This window comes from Balaenoptera borealis (genome assembly GCF_965194805.1).
Source record: "Balaenoptera borealis genome assembly, chromosome: 3".
In the NCBI taxonomy this organism is placed as follows: Eukaryota; Metazoa; Chordata; class Mammalia; order Artiodactyla; family Balaenopteridae; genus Balaenoptera; species Balaenoptera borealis.
In genome coordinates, this window is record NC_138866.1 from 60,657,191 (window position 1) to 60,678,824 (window position 21,634).

The 21,634-nt window shown below is 50.3% G+C and overlaps 1 protein-coding gene across 1 annotated transcript; it reads left to right on the plus strand.

The window, feature by feature from the left end:
- The first annotated feature begins 11,522 nt into the window (after window positions 1-11,522).
- On the plus strand, window positions 11,523-15,454 carry FOXA1 (forkhead box A1). The gene is made up of 2 exons (XM_082386143.1): window positions 11,523-11,718; window positions 14,027-15,454. The coding sequence occupies exons 1-2, from the start codon at window positions 11,647-11,649 to the stop codon at window positions 15,353-15,355; spliced, it is 1,401 nt and encodes a 466-aa protein (XP_082242269.1). The 5' UTR covers window positions 11,523-11,646; the 3' UTR covers window positions 15,356-15,454.
- The last annotated feature ends 6,180 nt before the right edge of the window (window positions 15,455-21,634 follow it).

Below are 21,634 nucleotides of genomic sequence, written 5' to 3' on the forward strand. Positions count from 1 at the left end.
TCTGCTCATCAGTTAGATCCCCACAGGGGACAGATGGCATGATCGAAAGGCAGGGGGTTGGGGGGATACACGCAGAGAATGGAAAGAACTGTTTACAGGGTATAGGCGGGGTTAAAGGGAACTAACATTCAAGGTCTAGCAACAGCAGGAAGGTATTACCACCCTTGATCTGAAGGGGAAAAGGGGTAAAAAAAGAGGTGTTAGCAGAGCCCGGTGAGAGCTGAAACTGGGAAGAGGAGCTGCCTGACAGGAGCTATAGACACAGAGGCAGTTAAGGACAAAGCCACACTGATGCAGGGAGAAAGCAGGAGGAGTAAGTACTCCTACTGTTCTGTCCTCCTGCTCTCCATGCCTGCATCATTATCCCCACGTTGGCCAAATCCAACTGGAAGTCCCATGGCAAGGAAAACTGGGTAATGTGCCCCATAGAGATTGGCCTCTGGGGCAGAGGACAGAACAGAGGAGGGAGCTCAGAGGAATAACAGAGAATAACTAGCAAAGTCTACTACCCAAAGTTGCCTGTACTGCTTTAATCCACAGAAACTAATGAACTGAGACAGCTTCCCCTGCCTTAGGGTCCTCCCTGGCATTGCTCACCCCAGCCTGCTCACCTACTTTCCCCGTGGTGACCTAATTAATATATGCCAGGCTTCCCTCCTGACCCTGAACTCTGATTTGACTCTAACACCTGAGCTTACGGAGTTCAGGAATGGACCCCTGGGAAGCTAGCCATCACCCTTCCCTGGGGTGTCTCAGAAGTCTGGCGCCAGGCCTGATCTCAGGGTTTTTAAGGTAAGATAAAAATAGCAAGCACAGAGCAGAAAGAAAAGTCTGTGAGTAAGACTATCCACTTGAAAAGAAAAGATACAAATAACACTAATAAGCCTGGTCCAAAGCAGGTGTACCTGGCTGAGAACTAAGGATTTATTTTTCTTGGAGGTAGTGGATGGTATTTGACATTCCAGTTACACTTTACACTTCCAAAGGGCTTTGCTTAGGTGTTCTCCAAGTATGGTAATGCACTAGAGATTTTGCTGAGTTTGGGGTCAGACCATTTTTTTCTAAAGGTAAGCATATAAGACTGTTGGATATGCTTTGTAGCCTAAACACTGAGCTTAGAGAACCAATGCTTGGTTTATGCTTAGAAAAACTAACAACTCTCCCTAAGTAAGCTGTAAAAACAGAAGCTGCATTTAGCTAGGGATCCCTTGCTGCCTGAGACTTCTGTGTACCAGCCCACTTCCCCTGAATGCACCTCCCCCAATACCAATCCAAGGAAAATTAATAAGCTTTGAAGATGTGTTGTTTTTCTGTCCTCCAGTGAAGGAAATATTTTATTTTATCTGCCTGGTTCTTATTACTAAGTGAAGCAGAATTCAAACACTTACTAGAACCTTGTACACAGGACCTTCTTAGCCCATCCAAGCTCTGTCTGAAATATGTGGGCTGTTATTCATATGAGCTCCAGGGATTCACCCCAAAACTTTAGCTCTTCCAAGCCTCCTCAGTAGGAAGGGTTAATCAACTCGTGAATTTTCACCTCATCAGATGAATCTATATGTATCTGGCAAAGTCCTTTTGTGGCTTGGTCTTTTCATATACTATAATTATTTGTCTTGATTACACCTCAGTGCCCCACTAAGCTTTCTTGCACATGCAAAGTACTGTTTAGGGTCTTCAATATTTGAAGGGTCAGACCTAAGTCCAGCATGCTTGCTTCATTTCAGATGGACTTAGACTACCAGAAAGAAACTTTTTTATAAGGGAATCTATACCAAATAATGATAAAAGACAGGAACTAAAGTTTCCTTGCAGTAGTATTGTCTCAGGTTTTGAGGACTTTAGAAAATGTCTTAAGTGATACTTCTCCAAATGAGTCCTAAGTGGTTTCTTCTAACTCTGTCCATGACAGGGACAGTGGAAGTGGAGAGGGTGATCCCAGGGAGAAACAAAAAAAGTGTTTGGGCGAATCAAGGGTCCTGCTTTCTCACCTCAGTGCTCCCCAAGTTCAGGTGCTGAGTGTGGAATAGCTGGAATAGCCCCCCAGAAGCCCAGACTCACTCCCTTCACCTCTCCCACAGGGATGCTTCCTGGATCCAGGCCCCAGGTCTTGCCTGAGGTCACCGGAGCCAGGGCGATGGTTTAGGTCCACCTAGTGTGCCTGTGCCCCGTCGACGGTGGGGAGGGAGAGAAGCAAAGAAGGACTTCTGGAGCTGGACCTCCCTCCTCTCACGGGAGGGTGGGGGGGAAGACAATTTGTCTGGCTGCCCTGGGCAGGTTTTGCGTGTCCTAGGGGTCCGGAGGCACGGGATCTCTCATCTCTTCGCCCCTTGAACCTCCTCCCGCCAGAAAGTCCTTAAGGTGTGCCTGATGCAGCCTCCGGACCTTCATCTGCCATTGCCGGCTCCCCAGAGGGCGGCCCCGCGGCTCGGGGCGTTTGGGAGGAGATTCTAGGCAGGGTCGCGATGGACGCCGAGACGTGGCTGGGCTTGCGGCCCTGTGCTCAATAGCCACGCGGGTTCTTCCTCCTCCCTGCCAGCTGTATCCGGGAGAGACCATGATTTCCAGGAGCCTGGCTTGTGACCACCTGGAAAAGACTGGTAAAAAGGGAGGGCCGAAGGCGCCTAGAATGCAGATTCACTTTACCTGCCACTACGTGTTCCAGCATCCAGCACCGCCCAGGTTCCTAGAGTTCTGTGAAGGCGCTTTACTTTTGTTACCACTTATTGTACTTACACTCTGCACTCAACTGGTGCGATGTAGGTACTAATGTGCCCATTTTATAGTTGAAAAAACGGAGGCTCAGAGAGAGCAAGTCTCCTGCAGAGTACAGATTGGAATCCAGATCTGATTCCAAATCTGTGATCTTAAACATAAACCCTATTGTCCTTGTCAATGGCATGAACAAGCCAGGTTGGAGCTTGTGTAATGAGAGACTAAGCCTCAGAGGTGCCAGCCCTGCACAAGGGAGTGTGCAGAGCGCTGTAGCTGCTTCCTAGCTGAGGAGGCTTTGCCTGGTCTTAGAAACTGAAACACAGCCTCTACTTTTGCTGCTGCTGCTTGCTGTCTTTGGAGATGCTGGGAAATGGAAAAGGGAAAGGCTTTTGCCCAAAATTAACGGAGAAACATAGACCACAAAACTAGAGCAAACAGGAGGAAAATCTTCTGCTACCTGTTGTCCCAGAGTCTTTGCCCCTCGCAGAGAGATGCTTCACCACTTCGGAAGATGAGTCACACCTCCTCACCCTCCATCACCAGAATGGTTTCCTTCCTAGGTTCACACAGGTCCTGGTTCCCCTGGGTAGGGTCTTCAGACCTGACTGTTGCAGCAGCCACTCCAGGCTTTGTTCCTACAAGTGACGGCTGCTGGAACCCAGGCATCAAGTCCAGGCTCCTCATTTATAAAAGGAGGGAACTGAGGCCCAAAGTATCTGTCTGGGTTCCCCAGCAAACTCAGGGTCGGTTGGAGGGTAGCCAAACTCCTGACCACGCCCCTCCACCCCTTTCAACATCCTGTCTGTATCTCCTCCTATCCTCTCTGGTCCAGGCTTCCTCCCTCTCCCATCTCTTGGGACAATGCCTTGGTTTATTCCCATTCCCGCACCTGAAGGAGTTTTAGAAGCTTCCGCCCCAGTGTAAACCTTCAACCCGAGCGCTGTGCTGTATTTATTGAAACCACTTCTCTTGGGGGGGCGTGAGGGGAGGGTCATGAGGAGGTCAGAGGAGAGTAGCCATTCACAATGGAAGGTATTTTGGCAGAAGGAGGCCAGTGGGGTGAGGAGAGTGGGATCCACCCCTCCGACTGCATCATCGAAAGCATTTGAAAGAAAACAAACCACCAGCAGATCTGTTAGAAGCCTAAGCCTCCAAGGTGGGTCGCGCTCCATCCGAGTGCCAAGCCCCTCTCCCGGGCCGCAGGACCGGGGTCCCCGAGAGTAGCTGCCCCGGGAAGAAAGCGTGGTCTGAAAGCAGGGAGTTTGCCGCTCAGCTTCCCGGGCGGCATCCGAGCCTCGGCTGAGCTCACAACGCCGGTGCGGGTGGGGTGTAGGGGAACTGCACATCAAGGACACCAGATGCGGCTGGGGGGTATCGCGCTGCCAGGTGGCTTCCCGAGCGACAGCAGTCCAGAGGAAGAGGCAGACATGCATCCTCTCTCAAGGACTCCTACGCATGATTTCATGTTAAATAAAACTTCAGGAGGAAACGTTGACACGACGGGTCTCCAGTTAATACCTTGTAACAACATGGCAGGTTCTGAGAGGTTTGGTGGTCCTTTAAGAAAATCATTACATCCCACTGGGAAGGTGTGTAGACTAAAATGCTTTAGATCCTAAAAACAGGAAGACAATTAAGGTAAAAGCCTGATAATTTCGAGCGCGCTGCCACCTCCGTGGCGCGCTGAGCGTCTGGCACCCGGGAGGATCACATCTGTGACTCTCCCGGCGCAGCCCAGCCCTGTTCGCGCCCCGCCCCCGAGGCGCCCCCCAGAGCCAGGGCGGGAACTCAGCGCGCCTCCCGCTGGAAGCCCGGGAGCACATCTCCGGACTAGCAGATCTGCTGCAAGCCTTTTTCTTCTCACTGCGTGGGATCGGCTTCATTTCTTGGACAATTTAAACATATTATTTAAACACGGAGGTTTCCTTCACAGCTCCGAGTGAAACATTTTGCCTGATGGAAAGTTGATGGGGTTCTTTAACTTTTAATCGATATCTTTATTGAAAGGTGCGCTGCTGCCTTTTCACAGCGGGGAAAGTAAAATATTTGCCTTGGGTCACACGTTGACGGCCCTAGATGGGCAAGCGCGACCACTGATTCTGCCAAAGGACAGGTACAGGTGAGGTGGGGGCATTTCCCATTTGATCATGTCACCACGATGATTTTGGTTTAAATTAAGCATTACTGCCAGGGAAAGAGCCATGCCCAGAGGGCCTCTGAGACCCTGGCCATTCTGCCAGAAATATCTGTCCATCCATTTGTTCATTCTACTGTCCATTAGTCCATTCATTTCACAGGCCCACCAGACTGAGATGCGTCCCTGGGGTGCTCTCACTTGGAGACTTTGGAGTCAGTGGATACAGTTTCTAGGCTCTAGCATCCTTTCCCGTCTGACACCAACCTGGCTAGTCTCTGGATTGGGGCAGTTAGTTCAGTGATTGAGTCAACAAATCTTCGTAGAAGTCTACTATGCTCCAGGCTCTGCTCTGGCCGTGCAGACAACTGTGGTCCCCACCCTCAGAGAGCTTCTAATCCAGTGGGGGAGAGAAAAGAATGAAAAGACACAAATGGAATTTGCTGTCGAGGAGTGATAAGAGCCCGGCAGGAATTTAGAGCAGGGTGTGGACCTAAGGAGGGCAGACCTCAGTTGGTTGGGGAGGTCTGCAAAGTCCTCACCACAGACCCAGGGAGGCTGCACCGGACTTGCCACAGGTAATGCCCAGTGTTGGCAGCTGCGTTTCCTTACTTTGATCCATTTACAGTAGGCAGCCAGGATGGCAGCATTCAGAAAGTGGTGAGAGTTCCTACAAATTTTGCTAGTATCCTAGCAAAAGGGAATGCTGCCAAGGAGGCCTCTTCCTAGTGTTTCTCTTTAGAATCAAACTCACTGCAATGTGAGCTAAGTACCGGTTTTGCTCTGTGACCCTTAGGACAAGGAAAATCAAGCGGCTTCATACAGATGCACTATTTTTAAAACAAAACTCTCCTCTGATGTTAGCTCTGGAATAGCTTGCTGGAAGTCCCAAAGCAGCCACTCAATAGTGTCCTCCAATCGAATTTTAATTTTAAATAATGAATGTAACCTCCCTCTAGTCATGCCATGCCAATCCAAAAGCACAATTTTAAAATTAGGAGAGAGATCAGGAAGCCAATACAATGGGAAAAGCCTGGCTATAATGCATTTTTACCCTTTTCCCCCCATGTGTAGGATATGATTTATATAATTGTTACAAAAGCATGTGTTAAATAGAACTATGTAAATTTGAGGGTAATCACATTTGAATAGCCCAAGTTAAACCACCAGGGCAGACTGAAGGGCCGTGGGAAAGCTCCTGGGTCTACGTGTGGTGGGGCGCGGGGGAGACGGGTGGATGGGGAAGGGGGCGGTTCAGGGACTGAGAAGTTAAACATTCGTCGACTGTTAGGGAAGGATTGAGGTTTAAGCTAACAGCCTCGACCCTCGGTTTCCATCACTGCTCCCTACTAGCGTGAACTTCTGCGCATTTGGAGGAGTCGAGGTTCTGAAACACCAATGCCCAGGCTTCCAGCCTCTTAGCTCTTGCACAGCCGGAGCAGCATACGGGGAAAACGTCGGGATCTCAAAGTCCCCCATCCACCCGCCCCGTCGGTGGCACACAGTAGGGACTCATCCACTCTAGTCCTTTTCTGCTCTCAGACCTAAAAGTTTGTCACGTTTCCCTCGAATTTTTCAACTCTGAAGCGCGCATTTCCAGCTCCTCCCCGAAGACCCCGTCCCTAGAGGTTTTCAAGTAGCCAGAGGAAAAGTGTGGGCACCAGTAAGCAGAGATAGCACTCCAGGGGCGTGCAGGAGTGAGGGGAGACTAGTTGGGACTGGGGCACTTCCTCCAGCTGGCGCTGACCGATGTGAATAAAGCAGTCGTCGGTAACTCGGAGAAACAGCTGCCTGAAGACGCGCGACGGCCGTGGGGACCAGACCTGGGCGGGGGGCGCTTTGTCCGCTACCCTCCAGGGAGAGAGGCTCCCGCTCTCTGCGAGGACCGACCAGACACTTCTACCTCCCAAGGCTAGTGATTGCTCAGGAGGGCAAGTCGCCCTTCCCAACATTTCTCGTTTGAATACATGAAAATGAGAGTTGCTTTTGGCAAGGAGATGCTGGCTGTCACGGCCAGAGAGACGGTTTTGTCGCCCGCGGGCGAGGCCGGGTGGGAAGTAGCTCCGGCTCCGGCATCCGGCTGCGGGCGAGCCAGGCCCGCGCCTCGGATCGCTCAGAAACGCGGCAGCGGTTCCAGGAGCGGTAGGGGAAGGGACACACCCAGTGGTAAAGAATTGGGATTCAAATGTTACATTAAATTTTTTTCTGTAAAGTGAAAGCCCTAGATGTGCATGTGTTGATCCACACACAGAAACACCGGCCAGGGCTGCGGCCGGAAAACCTAGACTTCCCCGCACGTAACAGACAAGACAGGTTAAGGCGGTCCCGTGGCCCCTACCTACTGAGGGTCGGACGTCTTGTGAATTGTGAATTAATGTCTTAATTAATGACTTAACGATAGAAGGAAGGGCAGAGGAAGGACGGAAAGAAACAAAAGTAAAGGAGAAGAAAAGAGAGGCAGCCACGTAACAGGAGCTCGGTGCTTCTCTTCTGCCCTTCTGCACCTCGCACTGGTCCGGGCAGCGGCCGCACTCGAAGGCCGCGCCTCGGGCCGCTGTGGGCGCGAGGCTGACCGCAGGCGCGGGGGTCCGCCCTCTCGCGGCGCCCCGGCCCTTTCCCAGCTCCGGTACACACCTCTGTACTCGAAGGCCAGGCACAAGCAAGAGTAAACAGTTGCTTGCAGCGTCCCAGGCCTTCCTCAGTCCTAAACCGACCCGGGTCCCGGTCCCGGGCGACTTTGAACCGCGTGAAAGACGACAGGTCTTAGTTTCTTTGCGTCTGATTCTCCCCGGGGGGTGGAGGATTTAAGCGTCTTATCCGGATGGCGGGTGGGAGCCTGCGGAGCAGCAGGAACCACTCTGCAGCGAGCGTGGCTGGGCCCACGGCCGCGATCTGGCTGAGACTCGTCGGGGGGAGGGTTGGAGGGGAAAGGGGACAGACTTTTCGACCCCGCCGCCCCGGCCCTGCTCTCTGCCCACCCGGCTAAACGGTCCCGCTGAACAGGTAGGACCTAGTGCCGCCAAAGGCAGCCAGCTGGGCCCGAGGCGCGAGCCCCCGGCCTTTGCTTCCTTCTCTCGCAGTCGTCACCCTCTGCTTCTCCCTGCCCCGATGAAGATCTGCGGAACGGGCTCCCAGCCACGTTATGCTGGGAAAGCGAAGCAGAGATGGCCGAGTTTGGCGGGTGGTCCACGTGCCGCCGGCTCCCTTGGCCTTACTGCGCGGGGAGCGGACCCCAAGGGCTTAGGAGGCGCAGCTTCCGCGAAGGGCGGGGCCCCTTCCTCCTTCCTCAGTCACCTGGAGTACCCGCGCACCTCACCGTCTTGACTGCCCCGACTCCCTTCATCGAAGGAGCCTGCCCTCCCCGCTTCCTGGGCCACTCCAGGCTCGCGCTATTCGCCCTGGCCCAGGTGAGTTTGGCCCGGGACGCCCCAGGAGCCGCCACGTGGCTGCCCTCGGGGCTCCCTTGCCTCGAGTGCCCCCCACCCCCAGCCTCCCCGATGCTGAAGGAAGGTCTGGTTCCCCGGAAAGCGCAGCAGTCTTCTGCAACGAGTAAAGACAGGGCCTATTTGGGAGAAAAGGTTGGAAATGGCTGCAGCAGCCAGGCACGTCACCTGGCTGTGTACTGGTCAGCAACCCAGAGGCAGCAGCTTTGTTTTACTTATTTATTTATTTATTTATTTGTTGTTTATTTTCCAAATCAAAGACCCAGCATGGCTCTGATGCTTCTATTTTAAACCTCGGGGAAAGGACTGACAGACATCTGGGTACACTAGAACTTCACCTTCTAAACTTGTTAGGTGTCTTGGAATACCGCCACTGAGATGGAGAGAGGCTAGGAGCTCACCGAGCTGCCACCTTTCCTTCTTCTTGGCCTCGGGCAGTCAGCTCTATGAACCAAAACTCTCTGGCTGAGGGAGGCGTGCGGGATTCCAATCTCGCCTGCGGGCGCTCCCGGGGGGCGCCTTCGGGAGGATTCAGCGTTCCCTTCCCACGACAGGAGGCGCTGTGATCGCGGGCATTCCTCGGGCCGCGGACCCGGGAACCCCCAAGCTGGATCAAGGCTCTAAAGCTGGCAGAGGCCACTCTTCACCACCGATCTTGGGCTGTGAAGAAGCCCTAGAGAAACTTCGCTTTGGCCATCCCCTATGAAAAGTGGGCGCTTGTTCCCCCTTAAGCTGAGCTTTTGTTTTTAAGATGAGGCCTAGTAGGTTTGAGATGTGGGCTGAAAGGAAGAATATTTGATTTTCTAATTGACCCCCTTTACGGTTACAGCGTTTTGTTTGGTTTGTTTTTCCCTTAAAGCACCGGTTTTTTGTGCACCATAAAAGCTATTACTAAGTTGTTATTACCCATAGAAAATACCCTAGTCATGCTCGATATGGTTGAAGAGCCAAGAGGGCGTTGGAGAATCACCGCGGGGAGGAACAAGGAAGCTCATTAGCACTGAAAGTCCCCCCTCCCCCCATCGGGCTGAGGAGCCTCAGCATCCGTGTACTTTACAAATGAGACTGAGGTCCTGCTGCTGATGGGAACTTTGCACAAAAGCATTAGTTTCTGACTGTCGCCCTGAGAAATATGTGCAGACCCACACATGTGCAGATACATTTACACAAACTGATAGGACTGACTTGCAGTCACAGGGACAGGCTGCAGTTGGGGAGGGCTCCTGCTCTACTGAGTTCCAGGTGGATTTAATTTCACCCTCATTTCTTTTCTTACAATGTGACGTTTCTCCCCCCCCCCCCTTTTTTTGTTTAAAAAAAAAAAAGGAATTGAATCCAACGCTTTTATCTTTTTTATTTCCTTAACTGCACATCTTCACCCTCTCGTGCTCCCCTGCTGATTTAAGAGATTTGTTTGGTTCAAGGATTTAACGTGATTCTCTTGCCAGATTTCAAGGAAGAAAGATTTAAAAGAACAAAGCTGGGGGGGGGGGAAGGTATCTGTTTGGAAGACAAGTTAAAACACATTTCTTAAAATGAGATTAATAACAGTTTAAAACTTTGCCAAACAAGAATATTTTGCGGATTCTTAGTCCTTTTAGAAAGACTATTTTATTGCTACTTAAAGAAACCTAGTGGTTCTCGGAAAGTACAACACATACATGGTCACACACACACACACACACTCAGAAACTCACACACGCACCATGGTGCAACCTCTCACCAACTCAGTGCTTATCACCCAGTCACTTTAGTTGGTCCTCCCCAGGACTTGTGGGCAATCCACTACCCAGAGCCTCATAGGAGCCAAGAGGCTTTGCTTGGAGGAGCACTTCCCACCGATGTCCAGGACTGATTAGAAACCAAGAGAACACCGGGGGTCCCAGCCTGGCCACTCCAGATCAGCGATGGGACCAAGCACCGCCGTCACCACCGCTGGCTTCGGCCTGGCACCTCTCTAGCCGAGCAGATGCATTCCCGTGCCCAGACTCTCCCAGTGCGTATTTAGGGAGATGTCCCCTCCCCCTGACCTTTCCCTATCAGAAACCAGACTGTCGCCTCCAGCTTAGTCCCCGAGGCTGCGGAAGGGGGGCGGGAGGAGGAGCTGGGCAGAGGGAGGACGGCCCGACTCGGGTCCGCCTGCCCTATCACACAGACATCTGTTCTCAGTTTCTTCCTCTTTATGATCGCTACAGATGACAAGGGGGAGTAGAGCGGACCGAGGCGGAAAAAAAAAAAAAAAGTTATGTCATAAAGATATAAAACGGTGCTGTGACTCACCTGCTGTTAGCCGCAGGTACGGGTTTCGTGGCAGCGTCTCCACTCTGCTAGCCAGGAGCCCGGATCGGCCTAACGTCACTCAGCTTGGCTCAGATGGCCGAGTTTCTAGTGACGGGGCAAAAGTGGGGCTTTTTCCTTTATCAAGCCTGTAGACCGGGGCGGGGGCGGGGGAGTGGGAGTGGTGGAGGGAGTCTGTATTTTCCAGTCTCCCGCGGTTGAACTTTAGGTCAGGAATCAGAAGGGCGGGGGCTGGAAGCTGGCAGAAGAGTAGGAGGCAGGAGGGGCGCGGGACGGGGCCGCTGCAAGGGCCTCCGGAGGGCCGTTGGTCCCCCTGGGGAGACCCTGGGGTCATGTAGCCGCACTTCCCCGCGAGCCCGGCCTCCAACGCCACCGCCCCCAGCCCTTCTCCGGCTGCGACGTTCTCATCCAGAACCCTCGCTAGACCGCCCGGCCCCGCCTATTTTTCTTTTTTCCTCTTCCAAAGGGGGGTCACACACACACACACACCCACCACCCCATTTCCTTCTTCCCCCAGCCTCTCGGCTTAAACCAATTACGCCGCTTGGCAAACAAAGTGAGGGTCGGGTTTGGGGGAGGGGGCTCGGCGGGAGGGGGCGCAGGGGGCGCGCGCCGCGGCGGCGTGGCTGGGCGGGAGGCGCGGCGGCTGGACTGGCGGGCGGCCGCCTCGCAGGTGCACCTCGGGCTTTGTAGGTGCGAGCGTCTTTGTGCGGCGGACAAATGGGGAGAGGACGAGGAGGTGGGCACTCGAGCGACGTAAGATCCACATCAGCTCAACTGCACTCATCTCGCAGAGGCCGCCCGCTCACTTCCCGCGGAGGCGCTCCCGGGCGCCGCGCTCCGCGGCCGCCGCCTGCCCCCTCCCGCCCTGTTGCCGCCGCCGCCGCCGCGCACGCCGCGCCCCGCAGCGCCTGGCTTCCTCCTCGCTAGGGTGGCGTTGGGCCGGCGCGGGCGCTCAGTTGACTGCAGCTACTCCGCTCCCCGCCCCCCGCCCCGCGCGGCTGCCAGTCGCTTCGCACAGGGCTGGATGGTTGCATCGAGCAGGGTGGCTCCAGGATGTTAGGGGCTGTGAAGATGGAAGGGCACGAGAGCAGCGACTGGAACAGCTACTACGCCGACACACAGGAGGTGAGAGGCGGGCAGCAGGCGGGGGGTTCCTGGAGCCCGTACTGGGGGAGGCCGGGCGAGGCGGGCCCCCGGCAGGGCGGGGGGGCTGGCGGACTGGGGGCGCCTCCTCCGTGCCACCGGTGCCTACCCACCGGGTTTAGCCCAGGCCGGGCCTGGGCCGGGCCTGCGAGCCGGATCCGCAGCCCCGCCGGGGAACTGGATCCCGGCGATCGGCGCTCAGAGAGGGCGAGACGGTTTTAGGAAACTCTGGCTTTGAAAACACGCGCTCTGAGACGCACTTGCCTCTTCCCTGCCGAGAGCGGGAGCCAGAGCCCGGACCCGGGTCCCGAGCGCGGGTTGGCGGGCGGGCGCCAGCACGAGTTTGAAGCAACTTTGAAAAAGCCAGAATTCGCCCGCAGGGCGGCCTCTTCCTTCCGCAGTTTAATTCTCAGATGTCTTCTGATGAAAGCGCGCAGCCGCTAAGTTGAGCGTCTTAATAATGAAATGATTCCGAAATTTTGTAAAACTTCTTCAAAAGCCGTTTGGGGAGAAGTGTGCTCCTTCCTCTCTATAACCGCTGGGTGGCGCTAGTGCGAGCTGACTTTTCCTCCAGCACTCCGGGCGGGCGGAGAACCTGTTTCTCTTCATTGTCCCCTTGGTGGCACGTTCATGTGGTTTATTTTACAATGTGCACAAAGGGATTGCGAGGAAAACCAGGTACAGGCAGGACCACCACCTACTAAAAGTATTTGTCTGGAAATAGCTGGCGATTACCCTTCAATAGTTTACCATTATTGAAAACGTTTACTGAAACTGTCTTGGATAATCTTGGGAAGAGGAAAAGAAAAGTAAAAAATACTTTTAAGACATGGACAGAAAAATATAAAATCAGGAAATATTTTCATGGTATATCTGTTTCATGGTTAAATCGGTTTTTTCACCTTTTATGTTTTCAAATAAAGTCATATTTTCTGATGAAAATAAATTTAAGGATATCATTATTTTTATTAAATCAACAGAGAAGTAGTTTTTATATTTCTGTACTCTATATTTTTTAACATATCTAGTGCATTCTCAGATTGCTATTGATAAGGGTTTTCTCCTACTGATGATTTAAGAAAGAGCTCAGAACTCTTCCTCAGGTTTAATTCAGATACAGTCATCTCCAGTCACTAGTCAATTAAATTCTCTATGAAAAGAGCTTCTTTACAGGTTAAAACTGGGAATTAGGAAGTAGAATAGCATTAAGAGAAAATAAGCGGACTTTGATTTTGGAATTGTAAAGTATTTGAAACTATTCGTATATAGTTTGAAAAGCCAGGTTTTGAGATTATCAGCGGCAAAATATCAGAATGTGGAAAAAATATGATTATTTCTACAAATTGTGTCACCAAAATTTTCAAGCCTTAGGGGCCTGGAAATAGGTAGTGAAATTAGTGCAAGTTTATGAATGGCTGTAAAGTCATGTTAAAGTTAAATGTATGTAGTGCATTGATATTATTATGCACCCTCCCCTACCCTTTCTCCTATTATAGATCTATTCTTAATTTTTTTCCAAAAGTTACTTAACTTCTGAGGTTTTTTTCCCTTTTAAAATTACAATTGCTACAAGTAGATGGAAAACACTACTTCTAAATATAATAAACAACAAAAAGTCACCATTTGGTGAAAACTGCTAAGACGGTGAAGCCAGTTGTTTGGAAATGTTTGGTCATATGGCCAGGGATGATTTGCTCTATCGGGGAGAGTTTAATTAACGGCCACCCCGCGCAGCCCAGGCCGCTACGTGGTCAGCCGGGCCTGGCAGGCTTAGGTGAGATGGGTGCCGAGCTGGTGCTCTTGCCCTCCTGGGCGCGGGGGCGGGGCTGCACCGCCATACACACCGTACCCTTAAGGTGGAGTGAATAAGCAAAGGATCAGAGATTAATTCTGTTTTCGGAGTTTTAACTCCTTTTAACCAAAAGGGCGCTTTGCCGAGGCCGTGCTGGGGTGGAAACTGGGATACCGCCTGGCATGGATAGAGGCGACGTAGGGGCCCTAGAAGCCGGCCCCCGAGCCTGGCGTGTAAGGCGATTACACATCTTCCTGGGGACATATTTTCTGTGAGCTCTTGTCTTTCATGCCTGCGGAGACAGGATTTTTCCCCTGCCGTGCAAGACAACTCTTTGCGGGTTCTGGGGAGGGCGCCCGACGGTTTGCCCCTGGTGGGGAGTCCTATGCTTTGCAGAAATGCTCTCCTCTTGTTTTCGGATTTGCCCCGGCCGGTAGGCCGCCTGCGCCCACTACTAACTCCGCCCTTCGGGGCCTCTTCACGCTGTCTCCGCTCCAGGCCTACTCCTCGGTCCCGGTCAGCAACATGAACTCGGGCCTGGGCACCATGAATTCCATGAACACGTACATGACCATGAACACCATGACCACGAGCGGCAACATGACCCCGGCTTCGTTCAACATGTCCTACGCAAACCCGGGCCTTGGCGCCGGCCTGAGCCCCGGGGCGGTGGCTGGCATGCCGGGCGGCTCTGCGGGCGCCATGAATACCATGACGGCGGGCGTGACGGCCATGGGGACGACGCTGAGCCCGGGCGGCATGGGGGCCATGGGCGCGCAGCCCGCGGCCTCCATGAACGGCCTGGGCCCCTACGCGGCTGCCATGAACCCGTGCATGAGCCCCATGGCGTACGCGCCGTCCAATTTGGGCCGCAGCCGGGCTGGTGGCGGCGGAGACGCCAAAACTTTCAAGCGCAGCTACCCACACGCCAAGCCGCCCTACTCGTACATTTCCCTCATCACCATGGCTATCCAGCAGGCGCCCAGCAAGATGCTCACACTGAGCGAGATCTATCAGTGGATCATGGACCTCTTCCCCTATTACCGGCAGAACCAGCAGCGCTGGCAGAACTCCATCCGCCACTCGCTCTCCTTCAACGACTGCTTCGTCAAAGTGGCCCGCTCCCCGGACAAGCCGGGCAAGGGTTCCTACTGGACGCTGCACCCGGACTCCGGCAACATGTTCGAGAACGGCTGTTACTTGCGCCGCCAGAAGCGCTTCAAGTGCGAGAAGCAGCCAGGGACCGGGGGCGGGAGCGGCGGCGGCGCCAAGGGCGGCCCTGAGAGCCGTAAGGACCCCTCGAGCGCTGCCAACCCCAGCGCCGACTCGCCCCTTCATCGGGGCGTGCACAGTAAGGCCGGCCAGCTAGAGGGCGCGCCGGCCCCCGGGCCCGCTGCCAGCCCCCAGACTCTGGACCACAGCGGGGCGGCGGCGACAGGGGGCGCCTCGGAGTTGAAGACTCCGGCCTCCTCGGCTGCACCTCCGATCAGCTCCGGGCCTGGGGCCCTGGTGTCTGTGCCCCCCTCCCACCCGGCGCATGGCCTGGCACCCCACGAGTCCCAGCTGCACCTGAAAGGGGACCCTCACTACTCCTTCAACCACCCTTTCTCTATCAACAACCTCATGTCCTCCTCGGAGCAGCAGCACAAGCTGGACTTCAAGTCATACGAGCAGGCGCTACAGTACTCGCCCTATGGCACCGCACTGCCCGCCAGCCTACCCCTCGGCAGCGCCTCGGTGGCCACGAGGAGCCCCATTGAGCCCTCAGCCCTGGAGCCAGCCTACTACCAAGGTGTGTATTCCAGACCCGTTCTAAACACTTCTTAGCTCCCTGGGACTGGGGGTTTGTCTGGCATGGCCATGCTGGTAGCAGGAGAGAGAGAGAGAAAGAGAGAAATCAACAGCAAACAAAACCACACATACCAAGCCGACAGCAGCATAGTAAAATCCCAACTATTTTTATTTTATTTTTTTGTGCACAATCTTTCCCCCAGTACAAAAGACTGTTACTTTGTTACTGTTGTTCCGAACGCTTTGTGTATATTACTACAAAAAAAAACAACCCCAAACCAACAAAAATTTTTCCTGCAAAGTTTAATGATCCACAAATGTATATATATAAAATCCTCCTACTTCCTTGTCCCTCTCCCTTTCTTTCCTCTTCCACCTGCAGACGTGTTCTAGTCTGTGCAGGATTTATTTAAAAAAAAGAAATGGTCAAGCTTGTAAAATATTTGTTTGTGCTTTTTTTTCCCCTCCTCACCTAACCCCCATCCCCACATACACACACACAGGAGTTTACAGGTCTATGGCAATACTCTTAACCATAAGAACTGAAAGGGTGGAAAACAAGTAGACACTAGGGCTGTTAAAAGTATTGAAGGACAATGCTGCCATTATGCAGCAAAACATAAACAGATTATAAACATCAGAGCCACTTGTTTTTCAGCTTACATTTCGGATACATTCAGATAGCAGATGTCTTAAAATGAAATACATATATATCATATATGAACTTATGCACATGCTCAGCTATGTACATCTTCCATATATTTACGTAACATATAGAGGTGATAGGTAGGAGATATACATGCTCTTGAAAGAGTTGCCTGACCAAGAAGTTACAAAGGCACCCTCCTCCCCTCCTCTCCACCCATATATAGCCCTGGGAATCAATTCCTCGAGAATTGCCCTCCTCAATAACTCTGTTCCTTGCTTTGCAGAGGGCCATGGTTTTATCATTCTGAGGTCACATAACGTGTAAAATTAGCTTCTATGTATCCATACCATTTAAAGGATATTTTTTCCAGAAAAAAAAAGGGAATATTACAGTGTTGGAGGAGAGATAAGTTATAGGGAGATGTATTTCAAAATTTGGTTCAAGATTCCAAAACCCAGTTGATTGTGGTCATTTTAATTATTGACATCGTGTGCTTGTTTCATTCAGTGTTAATGCACTTTTCACAGTTGGACATGGTGTTAGTATAGCCAGACGGGTTTCATTATTATTCCTCTACGCTTTCTCAATGTTAATTTATTGCATGGTTTATTCTTTTTTTCTTTGCAGCTGAAATTGCTTTAAATGATGGTTAAAATTACAAATTAAAATGTTAATTTTTATCAATGTGATTGTAATTAAAATATTTTGATTTAAATAATGAAAATGATAAATTTTAAGCCGTGGAATATGTTCTTGATCATTTGCAGTTAAGGACTTTAAATAAACCAAATGTTAACAAAAAGAGGATTTCTGTTATTTTCCTTAATTAAATCCAAAATGGATATTCTGAATATGATATTTTTCAAAGTCCAGGCACTGAATATAAATGACAAAAAGGAAAATAATCTAAAAAATTTGTTTTGTTTATGTTTATTATATGAACATCTAGCTAGTAAAAAGCAATTAAGGAGATTCAATGAAAGTTGATAAATAAAAAGGTAGATAAACTGATTTAATATCCTAAGACTTGAGATTTTTAAGATTCTTTATTCCCAGTAATGTTTACTTCAATTTTTGACAAGGTCTTCAGCCTTCTGTGTTTCCTTTGAGCCTTTCCACAATAAACTCAAATATTATTATTTTAACTACCTTCCCCCCTTCCCCAATGTATCATTTTCCTTTATCTGAAAAGTATTCGAGTAAGAATAAAATATCAGATGTAGCTGATAAAATTAAGTTGTCTACCACAGAGGATCCGGAACCCTCTTTTTATTAAAAGAGCAGCAAAATTTAACCATCATGGTAGCTTTAGAGGGGGCCCGGGGAGGCATGAGTTAAGTCATTCCTGCAGGGGAAGCTTTGTGCCACCGGGACATTTCGGGGTTGCTGCTATTCTGTATTTTGTGAAGATATTTTTTTTAAATATTGTTTCTAATTTTTTTCCTGAGAGCTTAAAACTGATGATTTGTTTGCCTTCTAAGAAGCTTTTAAATGCAGCTTCACACCCCTACAGTTGGTTGAGATCACAAAATCATTAATCTCCTTTGATAGTAGGCTCACTTTCCAGTCCACCTATTTCTTTGTAAGCCTCGTTCGGATTGACATCAACAATAACAACACCAGCCCAAGCAGAGGCTGGCCTGCCTGAGCCCTTGTGTATGAACTCCATCCTTGCCAGGGCTTGAACTTGGACAGCCTTTACTTTGATCGCCCCACTCCTTACCGCGGACAAGATAAAAAGAGCTGTGTGAGTCCCTTAATTATCGCGTAATTGCCTCCCCAGATGAGAGAAGGGGTGCCATGTAGCACTTGAGAAAAATCCAGAGATCCAACCCCCGCTCTCACTTCAGCTAATGAAAGGAGGAGATGGAAATTACTGGTTTGAGTAATTTCACAATCTAATTTACAGGCCTCTCGGAAGGACGTTAAAGTCTCAAAGAGAGGAAAAAGCTTTCAATCCCAATAGTTATTTATATTTATACAACGGGCAAACGCTGGCAAATTCGAATTCCAAAAGTAATATAAAGGCATGAGCTTGGGCCTCGGAATTTCACCCGGCCCCACTGAACCTAAGTCGTCTAACTTTGTTCCCTTCCCTCTCTTTAACATGTTAATAATATCAGTGTCTTGCATTCACCCACCAGGCTGAAGTCGGCCTATTAGCTCTTGCTCTTACTTGGCGGAGACTTTTTCAGGGTTTGCGGCGGCCGAGGCGCCGCGGGTTAACGGCCGAGGCCACTTTGGAGACCTGCCTGGGGAGCTAGCCCTGTGGGTGGCGGGGAGCGGGGCTCGCCTCGTGGGCTTCTCACGCGATTTTCTGACCGCTCCCTCAAGCCACCTCTGGGCGATGCCATCTGCGCCCCGTGCGTTAGGGAGCGCGCGGGCTGGGGTCGGGGCGGCCGGTTGCCGGGTAAGGAGGGCAGAGAGAAGGACCGCAAGCATCTCGAGGTGACAAGTGCAGTTAGTTCTTCATTGTTTGGGCATTTTCCCCTCCTAGCGAATAAATCTTCTGTTGAGCCCGAGACCTAAAAGTCAACAAAGAAGGCCAGGCGCCTCGTTACCGCTCCTGCGGCTCCAACGTCCGCGCTGCCGCGGCCGCTCCCGCTGCGTAATCCCTTCCTCGGAAACCCGGACACACAAACGCCGGAACGCCCGGGGCCAGGGCGCCGCGCCCCAGGGCCAGGAGGAAAACATCTGTGGTTTCGAGGGAGTGCTGGGACCCTCCCGGAGCGCGCCGCCTTCCCGCGACCCCCTCCCACCTCCCTTTTCGTCCTGGAGCGTCTATATTTCTTCACCTCGGAGGCTCCTGCAGAAGAGGGCCGGAAAGGGGATGCTGATCCCTCAGCTGCGGTCCACCGGACTCGCTTTATTTAGGAATTTCGCCCGAGGTGGGGGAGGGGTCTCCAGAGGGGAGGGAGGGAGGGAGGGAGAAGGGAAAACCTTCTTTTAGACCCAAGTGCAAAGCTCCGGAGGCCCTCCGATCCACTGACTACGCCACCGAGCAAACATTTTTAGAAAACAAGAAAAATGTTTTGAGAGTGAGTATAGTGCTGGGGAGGGGAACTTCAGATGTTACCTTCACCTTGTCCCAGCCTGGAACATTTTTTTTTAATGGATAAAAAAAAAAGGCAACTAAATTTACGGAAGAAGAAAAGCTCACCAGTTCCTGCTCAGAAACTACACAACTTAGAAGTGTTCCGAAGTAGAAAGCAGCTCAGTGTTTGCTACACGATAGCTAATACAGTGTTTAAACCAAAGATAAAATTTAATTTCCATTGTCCCTTGGTGATCCCCTCATTGTAGAATAAACTGGTGAAAATTATTATGGGAGGAGGGATTAAACAAACAAAATCCTATTAAAGTTCTCAACTTCTGTTTTCATTTTCTGAAAGCTAGATACCCGACTGATTTCACTGAAAGTATAAAAAACATTATTTTACTCAGGAGTCTAACAGATTTGAATAAGCCATAGCAGAAAAGAATTCCTGGAGTGATAAGATTTTAAAACTTTGTTGTTTTGTCACTTTAAAAAATTGATCTCAATTCCACGAAAATGCTTATTACATTTCTTTCCAGAAAACTTCTGTGATCGATACAAATTCCTTTCAGTGGAGGCCAATGTAGGAGACCTGTAGCCCAAATTAATTAACCTTTCCTCAAGATCAATTGGTCTTCTGTTGATTTAGCAGCAATATTGCAGAACATTTAGCTATAATGTATTTTAATGTGATACCTCAATATGTCAAGAGGAAAAGCTCATTGAAAAGATAAAATTGCTTAAATTATGTAATGGATGTTTAATAAATTTGTAAAAATGTTTTACTTTCAAAAATTAAATGTTAATTGCTTATTTGAATTGTAGTAAAATGTGTTTGCAACTAAATGGAGTTAAGATAATGTCTAATTACTTCAAGGTAATTACGTGCAAAAAGGTGATTATTTTTAAGCTACCTTGGGCTAAATAGGAAATTAAATTATGCTGAAATTTAGAAATGATGTTCCTGAACTGAAAGAATCATTGGCATCTGCAGAAACTCATGAGAGTAAAAATGTAATTAAATGAAGTAACTTGGAAGGTTTTACAATCTTACTAATTAAAAATACAATCCATTTGGGAAGATATAAGGTTTTATAAAAGAAGCCATTTATTCAAGTTTTATTTTCTACCAATGATCCAATTTACTGTATCCAAATAACATTTAATAACAGATTAAATATTCTGACTTTTTCTTCAAATAGTAAAGTTTGTGGCCATAATGTTTCCATTGGTGTTTCTCTTTTTAGCTCCTAGTCTAGCTCGTTTCATTGAACTTTGGACAGCTCAGACTGCAGCCCTCACCTTTTTTTTCTTCTCCAGCCATCATACTAGTAAGCAATTTGGGGCTGGAAAATACCCATTCAGTTCAACTTTAACTTGTAAAATGCATGCATTTTCCTACTTATATTTTTTAATCTAAGAAAGGGGAAATCCTCACTTGCTACCTTTCTTTTTCTAACTTCCTCATTTCTCCAATTGTTAGCTGTGACTGCGCAGTGTAAGAGCAGAGCTCATGATGAGCGTGAGCTCCCCTCTGCAGCCCTGAAAAGTGAGGAGCATCCCTCCTTCTAGATGCCACTTCCTGATATTTTGGGGTTCTCTATGTCCTAGTCAACTTAGAGTATAAAAGCAGAATATTCTCTCTCAAAATCCGGGAAGGAAAGGGCTTGAATGGAATAAATGCTTGAAGACTTCAAAATTCAAGTGGGATGCTAATCAAGTCACATCCAGATCAAGTTCAGACCCGGGGCAGCGCCACTCAGTGTGAGGTTGCCTTGGGTTGACTTTCTACTTCTTTCCTCAACTCCTCTTCAAGATTACACATCAGGGCCTTTTTCTTTTCTTTCTTTTTTAATTCCTGAAACTAAGAAAAACAACCTGGAAATACTCCTCCCCCAAAGCATTGCCTGGAATTAGGGAACAATGTTTTCAACTGGAAACCTTAGTTTCTTTCCCCTCTCTCCCATAAAATTTCGGTTACTCCTACGCTTGTCTAATCATGTCCCAGGTCAGTTTTCTCACTCTCTCTCTCTCTCTCTCTCACGGTCACACACACACACGCACACGGAGTTATTTTAAAACAAGCAATTTAATGAGAAGAATGTAAGGGGCTTCGTGGGGGGTTGTTTCGTTTGTATATTTAATTTTAAGGACCCATTATGCACGAGGGAGGAAGGAGGCTCCCGCCTAGCGCTGCACTCCTGCAGAACTGATTTTCTTTGCGCGATTCCGGTGACCGGGGTGTTTCTGGAACGTTTCCGTAGTTCTGGGTCCCATCTGGGAACCTAGTGCTTCAGTCCCATAGCCCAGCTACAAACGCCTCCGGCTCCGAGGGCCACCTCCTGCCTCGTTCTCCACCGCTTTTTTCCTAGGTGGAGGCTGATTCACAAGCTTAGACTGCAATGAGCCGTATTGCAGCGCAGGGCACCGGCCAGGTTTCCTCTCCTCTTCCTGGAATCACACTGCCTTCTGCTGACACGCGCTTCCTTTGTGTTATGCCTGGCTAACATATTAATGGGGCGGATAACCCAGATCCTTTGAGGAGGGGTGGAGGGGGTTGGAGACACGGAAGGGAGAGAAGGGAACCGAACGGCTCTAGCTGCTGACCCTTGGGCCAACGTGCTCAGAG

Excerpts from the sequence above, each read along its gene's own strand:
- FOXA1 (XM_082386143.1), top strand. The coding sequence starts at position 11,647 with ATGTTAGGGGCTGTGAAGATGGAAGGGCACGAGAGCAGCGACTGGAAC. Across the intron at positions 11,719-14,026 it reads ACTACGCCGACACACAGGAG|GCCTACTCCTCGGTCCCGGT; the intron begins GTGAGAGGCGGG and ends TCTCCGCTCCAG.